Source organism: Neolamprologus brichardi, chromosome 3 (genome assembly GCF_056152115.1).
Source record: "Neolamprologus brichardi isolate AB-2024 chromosome 3, ASM5615211v1, whole genome shotgun sequence".
NCBI classification, from domain to species: Eukaryota; Metazoa; Chordata; class Actinopteri; order Cichliformes; family Cichlidae; genus Neolamprologus; species Neolamprologus brichardi.
In genome coordinates this window covers 25,658,134-25,666,677 of record NC_142106.1, presented here as the reverse complement: position 1 = coordinate 25,666,677, position 8,544 = coordinate 25,658,134, and the positions used below count along the sequence as shown (strand labels likewise).

Here is an 8,544-nt window from a genome sequence, read left to right as displayed (position 1 = left end):
TGGCCCCACCTGAGCAATGCTTAGTTCTAATTGGTTATACATAACACCAGTATAGTGGATTCAACCAGGAGTGGGTAATTGAGAGAAGTAAAGCATACTGAAAGAAATGCAAAATAAAAGCATGTGCAATAAAAAAAATAAAAAAAAACACAGAAATACATAATCAAGTAAGGGGGAAAAAGGGAACTGTGAAATAATTCCACTGAATGACATTTGTCTACTGAAACACCCTACTGTCAAGTGTGACTTCCCTCGTGATTTCCTGAAACAGAGTGTAACCCGATACACGCCACTTTTCCCTCCACAGTGAAACTGGTTGACATTAACCTTCACATACAAAGATTCACACGAGACATTCACACAGGACAGACAATGGATCAGGAAAAACTCTGCTGTTCAGTCTGTCTGGATCTACTGAAGAAGCCGGTGACTATTCCCTGTGGACACAACTACTGTATGAGCTGCATTAAAGTCCACTGGAACAAAGAGGAACCAAAAGGAGCCTACAGCTGTCCTCAGTGCAGAAAAGTCTTTGCACCGAGGCCTGAGCTGGTGAAAAACACTATGTTAGCAGAGTTAGTAGAGGACTTGAAGATATCTGGACACCAAGCTGCTTCAGCTGATCTCTGCTATGCTGGACCTGAAGATGTTTCCTGTGATGTCTGCACTGAAAAGAAGCTGAAAGCAGTGAAGTCCTGTCTGGTATGTTTGGTTTCTTACTGTGAGCAACACCTCCAGCCTCACTATGACTCCTCTGCCTTTGACAAACACAAGCTGGTCAAACCATCCAACTGGCTGAAAGGGAACATCTGTTCAACTCACAATGAGGTGATGAAGATTTTCTGCCGTACTGATCAAAAGTGTATCTGTTATGTCTGCTGTGTGAATGAACATAATCACCATAACACGGTTCAAGTTGAAGAAGAAAGGAAACACAGGCAGAAAGATCTCGAGCTGATTCTGCAAAAAATCCAGCAGAGGATTCAGAGAAGACAGGAGGAAGTGAAAGTGCTTGATAAAGAGGTAGAGGGGATTAAGGTGTCGTCTGATGAAGCAATGAAGGACAGTGAGACCATCATCAATGAGCTGGTGAGTTACATTAAAGAAAAGGGCACAAGTCTAAAGCAGCAGATACAACTCCAGCAGAAAGAGGAAGAGAGTCGAGTTGTAATGCTTCAGAAGAAGCTGGAGCAGGAGATCACTGAGCTGAAGAAGATGGACGAGGAGCTGAAGCAGCTTTTACACACAGAGGACAACACAGAGTTTCTACTCAGCTACTCCCTGCCTTTCAAACTCAACGATTATACAGACTCACCAAGCTTCAAAATGTGTCCAGTTAAATACTTTGAGGATCTGCAAACAGCAGTGTTAGAAGTCAGAGACAATCTCAAAGCATTTCTAGCTGAAGAATGGAGGAAGATCACTCTGACAGTGAGATCAGTGGATGTTTTATTGCCACAAAGCAAGCCTAAGACCAGAGATGACTTTTTAAAATATTCATGCCAACTGACGATGGATTCAGATACAGTGCACCCTAAAATATTTCTGTCTAATCAGAACAAATCTGTGTCAAACACTGTTCAACATCTAACTAATGACTTTTCTTTTCAAAGAAAGGACAGGTTTTCCAACCAGCAGCAGGTCCTGAGTAAGGAGAGTCTGATTGGACCTTGTTACTGGGAGGTGGAGATGAAAGGGCGAGGTCTTTCAGTAGCAGTGACGTACAATAATAAAAATAAACTGGATCAAAGTGAATTTGGAAGCAATAATGCGTCCTGGGCATTAGATTGTTACAGCGACTGCTACAAATTCAGACACAATAAAATCACAACTCCCCTCTCAGGCCCTCTGTCCTCCAAAGTAGGAGTGTACGTGGATCCCAGAGCAGGTGTTCTTTCTTTCTACAGCGTCTCTGACACCATGGCCCTCCTCCACAGAGTCCAGACCACATTCACTGAGCCGCTCTATGCTGGGCTGTGGATTTGGAAGAGTTTTTGGGCTGACAACACTGCTACATTTAATGAGATAAAATAGACTTCTTCATTGGTTTGTGAACCCATCTTGTTCTTTTCTTTACTCACTGATCAAATGATAGTAAAACATCTTAAGCCAGATGTCACAGTGAAATATTTCTTTGTGCACAGGAACATGAAATCAGTAGCAGCTAGGTATGATGAGTGCTAGTGTCTGCACATGTATCATTAATCAAAATGTGAGATTTGTTTTGTACGGTTTATACTGTTGCTGTGAGGTTTTTTTTCTTTCACTGTATGAATCATACATGAACTTTCTCAATCATTTTTTACTTCTTTTCACTTTTTAAGCATTTTAAGAAAATAACTGATGCGTTCAGTACACACAAAAAAAAAAAAAAAAAAAAAGAGTGTTTAACAATAATTATTGAATGTTAAAAATGAACTAGTGAGGTTAAACAAGTTGATTAATTTTAATAATGTCTGGAGTATTTATTGTATCAGTCCAGCTGTTACATGATGTCATTAAATTACTTCTGAATTTGTTCACTGTTATTTGCCCGTTATCATGTTTGCAGCATTTGTGATGACCACAGACATGACATGGTTGTCTTATAAACACGAATTTAGTTTTATTCCAACAACTTTTTCAAAACTTGAATATTTATACAATTCAGTAGAACTGTGTATAGTGAGCAGCTTGGAGTATAATGCAGGATTCACATTGAAACAGTAATTAACATTCAGATGATATGAATTCAAATAGAAGTGTCATGCAGTGTAATGCAAAAAAAAACCAAACAAACGGGGAATTACAGGGTATCAGGGTCAAAACGCCTACAAATAAAGACAGTTCATCACCCCAATGTGATGCATGTATAGAGTTCTTCCCAGAAAGTATCACATTTTCCTTTTTTCAGTTTTAAGACATAGATACAGGAATCTCCTGTATTCAGCCCACCGGAAGAATTAAATTCCAGGACAGCAAGATGGTCTTTGTTTTCTCCATAATCTATCGCTTTGGTCTCACAGCACTAAACCAAATGGGGTTTCTCACCAGTTCTCCCCTGATGATGAACCTTCAGAACTCTGATGTGGAAAATCAAAGATAGTCCACCTAGCCTCATAAGACTTTTTGTCTCCTTTTCCGTGTGCTTGTAGATGATTCACTGGGCCCACACTGCCACCTCTTGGTAAGTCAGAGTATTTGCTTTCAGAACCACTACGTCTCGTGTCCTTCCTAAAGCACCATGGTTTCGAGGGTCCACAGGGTCTGGGAAACACAAAGCTTTCACACTTTCTCCGCTCCTCCTCCACACAAACTCCTCACCAAGCAACTCCACTCACGCTCAGGAGTCCAGTGTCATGGTACGGAGTAGATGCAGGAAACCTATTCACAGAAACGAGGGTTACTCCAAAGCAAGCATGAGAAATGACTGAAGTCTGCAGAGTCGGGTATCACTAACTAGAGTTACACAATATTCCAGCAAAGAGTAGCTCAGCGCCCGTGCCTTAAGAAGAGCCAGCAAACAAATGCAGAATCACAGGTGATCAGCTGCAGGTGCGTGGGCCAAGGGCAGGAGCTCAGCTCCACCCAAGCAGAGAGACAGAGAGAGAGAGAGAGAGAGAGAGAGAGAGAGAGAGAGGGAAAGCAAGGCGAGCAAGAGGAGAGAGAAAAGACAAAGCAAAAACAAAAATATTTGTGGCCACACTGGGCTGGCCGGGCAGGCACAGGTACCATGACAACAGCTGTAAGAATACGATCACTGAATGTTCAAAATGAACTGATTGATCTCTAAAATGGTACGTTAGCAGGTTTCACCATATTTAGCCATTTATTCTGACCCTAAAGTAATAACAACAGGAGACTAATGCTGGTTAATAGTTTCACTTTAATGTTACATGTTCTGTCATAAACTGCCATAAAACTGTGAGATGTTCTAAACACCTCTGATGGGCTCACCAATTAGACAGTTGCCCGCCCTCTCAGCCTGGCCATACAAAATAAAAATCAACCCCTAAGTTTGACAGGTTGCTGAATTAAGACATAAATATCCAACTACCCTGAATACCAGACACAAAAGAAATCAGTTTAGTTTAAATTGAGGTTTGTAATGTTTATTTGTGTAATTTTGGTATTGAATTTGTTTAAATGCTGCATATGCAGTACCATACTTGTTGCTCATACACAACAGCGTTTAAAGTTCATTTCCTTCACTGGGCCCAATCTGGCAACTCCTGCGTCTCAAAGGAGGAGTCTCGAGGAATGTATTTGTCAGACACAGTCAGTCCCATCTGACCTGTGAAGAAAGCAGGACGCATGATTTCTCGTAAGTAAATACTTCTGTGTAGTTGTTTATTTGTTTCAAACATGTTTAATCCACAGGTCCAATGCACAAATCTAACCTTTGTTTCAGAGACAAACAGCAAGCAATACTTGATTAACAGCACTTATTAAGCATATTTGTTGTTTTTCTTTAAATATTTGTTATAATATATGATATTATTAGATAATGATAATAATGAAAGATGTAACCAGTCATAAATAAATCAATGTTTTGGACACTCGATGATTCTTGTGTCAATGCAACAAATAGATGATCTATGATAGCTCCTTCTGCGTGCTCCCTTTGTCACAGGAGTGGCCACAACAGGTCGGTCCACATTTTTCATTTAACTGATTTTTACACTGGTGTCCTTCCTGACTTCCTGCTTATCTGGCAAATGTGTAAAACACCACTTAGAAGAAACATTAAGGTTGAGACATTTATTCATTATACAAACTGAAAAAAATGGTCTCTTCTTTTCATGTGGACTGAAAATTATTGATTTTATTCCACCACAGGCCAATGCAAATCTTTTAATGTTTTAATTATGTTTTACTTGATAAATATTGGCATCACAGACCCATCAAGAGCTACTACTTTTTTACTTTAAAATGTATGTTTGTTTTTTTTAATTACAACAAGCAGTCCATCACTCATCACTTCACTCTGCTTTAATTTCTGCATGAAATCAAATATCTTGATGCATTCTCAATCATCCAGGAAAGTAAATCTCCAAAAGTTGATTCTGTTCATCTGGACGTAGCGTTTTGTTGGAGAAACGTTTTGTCACTCATCCAAGTGACTTCTTCAGTCTCAGCTGACTGCAGGTTTCCCCAATCTTATAAACAGTATATTTGCATAATGACTGAAACCAGCCCACTGAAGGAACAATGGACTGGGAGGTCAGTTACTGAATCATAATTATGCAAATTCTCATGACCATTGATCAAAGACCACTGATCAATGGCTATGAGTACCATTCACAGAGAGTTGGGGGTCTCACTAGGCGTAGCTCAGGGTGATGTACCAAACCCATAATGGTATTTCCTGTTTTTTTAATATTCATGTGACCTCAGCCCCCATAGAGAATGGAGCGGGTAGTATTCACACTAAGGAAAAAAATATAAGAATAATATGAGAATTGTTCATTCTAAAATTGGTGCTGCACTTTTACTGAGGTGCCCAACAAAACACCTGCAAAATATAAAGTGAATCAGGTAAAGAGTTTTTCTGGGTTTTCTCAGTGACTGTCAGTGTTTTCACACTCTGGTTTGAATCAGTTAATGAGTTTAGTGGGAGCAACAAAAAATGAGCTGTTCTGTTTTTAATTTGTGAATAACAATGAGAGTTTATATTCATTTTACAGCTAGTTGCTGTAGTTTGTGTAGCCTACTCTGCATATCCCAGAATATGAAGCATACCTGTGGGAAGGCAGTTTGTTCAAACTTGCAAAGTATGCTATATGGATTTTTTGGGCTTTCTGAAGTAGAACCAGAACCTGCTGCAGAGATTATATGTCTTGTGTGGTCTGAGAATACTTTGGGATCCCTCAGTTGGACCCGAAAACCTGGAATAACCTGATGTCACTGTGGACCAACTTTGAATAACCAGAAGATAGTGGGTGGATAATTAAGAGTGTGACGTATGCCTTTCTGGAATGACCTGATACATGCGTCTTCTTTTCACAGTGAAACTATTTGGCATTCACCTCATCACACAGAATGGCACAACAAGGAAGCAAGTCAGTAAAATTCCACTGTTCAGTCTGTCGGGATCTACTGAAGGAGCCGGTGACTATTCCCTGTGGACACAACTACTGTATGAGCTGTATTAAAGGACAATGGGATAAAGAGGATCCAAAAGGAGCCTACAGCTGTCCTCAGTGCAAAAAGAGTTTCATATCCAGGCCTGATCTGGAGAAAAACAGCATGTTAGCAGAGTTAGTAGAGAACTTGAAGATATCTGAAAACCAAGCTGCTTCAGCTGATCTCTGCTATGCTGGACCTGAAGATGTTTCCTGTGATGTCTGCACTGAAAAGAAGCAGAAAGCAGTGAAGTCCTGTCTGGTATGTTTGGTTTCTTACTGTGAGCAACACCTCCAGCCTCACTATGACTCCTCTGCCTTTGACAAACACAAGCTGGTCAAACCATCCAACAGGCTGAAAGGGAACATCTGTTCAACTCACAATGAAATGATGAAGATGTTCTGCATTACTGATCAGCAGTGTATCTGTTATGTCTGCTGCATGGACAAACATAAACGCCATGTAACAGTTCCAGTTGAAGTTGAAAGGGCAGAAAAAGACAAAGACCTTAAGATGAATCTGCAGGAAGTCCAGAAGAAAATTCAGACCAGAGTGGAGGAAGGTAAAGTGCTTGAGAAAGAGATGGAGGGGATCAAACTGTCTGCTGATAAAACAATTGAAGACAGTGATGCCATCATCAATGAGCTGGTGAGTTACATTAAAGAAAAAGGCTCAAATCTAAAGCAGCAGATCAAATCCCAGCAGGAAACTGAAGAGAGTCGAGTCAAAGAGCTTCAGAATAATCTGGAGCAGGAGATCACTGAGCTGAGGAGGAAAGAAGAGGAGCTGAAGCAGCTTTCAGGCACAGAGGACCACACCGAATTTCTACTAACGTACTCCATGATGTCAAAACTCAGTGAATATACAGATTCACCAAGCTTTAAAATGTGTCAAGTTAAGTACTTTGAGGATCTGCAAACAGCACTGTTAGAAACTAGAGAAAAATTCAAAGCATTTCTAAGTGAGGAATGGAGGAAGATCACTCTGACAGTGAGATCAGTGGATGTTTTATTGCCACAAATTGAACCTAAGACTAGAGATGACTTTTTAAAACATTCATGTCAACTGACGATGGACCCAGATACAGTCCACAAAAATCTCTTCCTGTCTAATCAGAACAGAACCGTATCAGACAGTGCTCCAAATCCAAATATCTATCCTGCATATAAAAAAAGGGACAGGTTTTCCAACCACCAGCAGGTCCTGAGTAAGGAGAGTCTGATTGGACCTTGTTACTGGGAAGTGGAGATGAAAGGGAAAGGTCTTTCAGTAGCCGTGACGTACAAGAATAAAAATAAACTGGATCAAAGTGATTTTGGAAGTAACAATAATTCCTGGGCATTAGAGTGTTACGGTGACTGCTACAAATTCAGACACAACAAAATCACAACTCCCCTCTCAGGCCCTCTGTCCTCCAAAGTAGGAGTGTGCGTGGATCCCAGAGCAGGTGTTCTTTCTTTCTACAGCGTCTCTGACACCATGGCCCTCCTCCACAGAGTCCAGACCACATTCACTAAGCCGCTCTATGCTGGGCTGTGGATTTGGAAGAGTTTTTGGGATGACAACACTGCTACATTTAATGAGATAAAATAGACTTCTTCATAGGTTTGTGAACCCATCTTGTTCCTGTGTTGTTCTTTTCTTTACTCACTGATCAAATGCCATCATCTTAAGCCAGGTGTCACGGTGAAACATGAAATATGAATTAAAATCTGATAGATTTCTTTGTGCACAGGAATTAGAAATCAGTAGAATCTAGGCATAATGAATGCCAGTGTTTGCACATGTATTATTAATCAAAATGTGAGATTAATTTTGTACGGTTTATACTGTTGCTGTGAGGTTTTCTGTCGAACTGTATGAATCATTCATGAACTTTTTCAATCATTTTTTACTTCTTCCTTTCCCTTTTTAAGCATTTTAAGAAAACTGTAATGATGCGTTCAGTACACCCATAATAATATAAAATCAGTTGTACATTCTTAGAAAAAATCATGTTTAACAATAATTATTGAATGTTAAAAAGGGATTTGTGGCAGTGCCTATACATACTACGACAACTGAGGAAGTTCAGGGTCTCTCCAGTGATCCTCAGGACTTTCTATACAGGCACTGTGGAAAGCATCCTGGTTTGGGAACAGCTGTGTCTAGGACAAAACAGTTCTTCAGAGAGTGATCTGTACAGCAGAACGCTGCCGCAGGGCTGCTCTCCCCTCCCTACAGGACATTTAGACCAAAAGATGCAGGACCAGAGCAGCTCAGATACTAAAGGACCCTTTCCACCCCAGCAATAAACCGGTCTAGTTTCTACAATCAGGCAGAAGGTTCCGCACCATCTCAACCATAACAAGCTGATACAGGACTCACATATTCCCATTTCATGCCCGATCCTTCTGACTTCATTGCGGCACAAGTCACTTTAACACCCCACTCACACAA

The 8,544-nt window shown here is 40.4% G+C and overlaps 2 protein-coding genes across 2 annotated transcripts; both read left to right on the top strand.

Moving 5' to 3' along the window:
* The first annotated feature begins 340 nt into the window (after positions 1-340).
* LOC102786822 (tripartite motif-containing protein 16-like) lies at positions 341-2,247 on the top strand. Its single transcript, XM_087839254.1, has one exon. It carries the CDS (start codon positions 373-375, stop codon positions 2,032-2,034), a length of 1,662 nt encoding a protein of 553 aa, XP_087695380.1. The 5' UTR covers positions 341-372; the 3' UTR covers positions 2,035-2,247.
* A 1,947-nt stretch (positions 2,248-4,194) lies between these two features.
* Positions 4,195-8,387, top strand: LOC102787130 (tripartite motif-containing protein 16-like). The gene is made up of 2 exons (XM_087839253.1): positions 4,195-4,303; positions 5,989-8,387. Exon 2 carries the CDS (start codon positions 6,022-6,024, stop codon positions 7,696-7,698), a length of 1,677 nt encoding a protein of 558 aa, XP_087695379.1. The 5' UTR covers positions 4,195-4,303; positions 5,989-6,021; the 3' UTR covers positions 7,699-8,387.
* The last annotated feature ends 157 nt before the right edge of the window (positions 8,388-8,544 follow it).

Coding starts and splice junctions, on each gene's coding strand:
- LOC102786822 (XM_087839254.1), top strand. CDS start 373: ATGGATCAGGAAAAACTCTGCTGTTCAGTCTGTCTGGATCTACTGAAG.
- LOC102787130 (XM_087839253.1), top strand. CDS start 6,022: ATGGCACAACAAGGAAGCAAGTCAGTAAAATTCCACTGTTCAGTCTGT.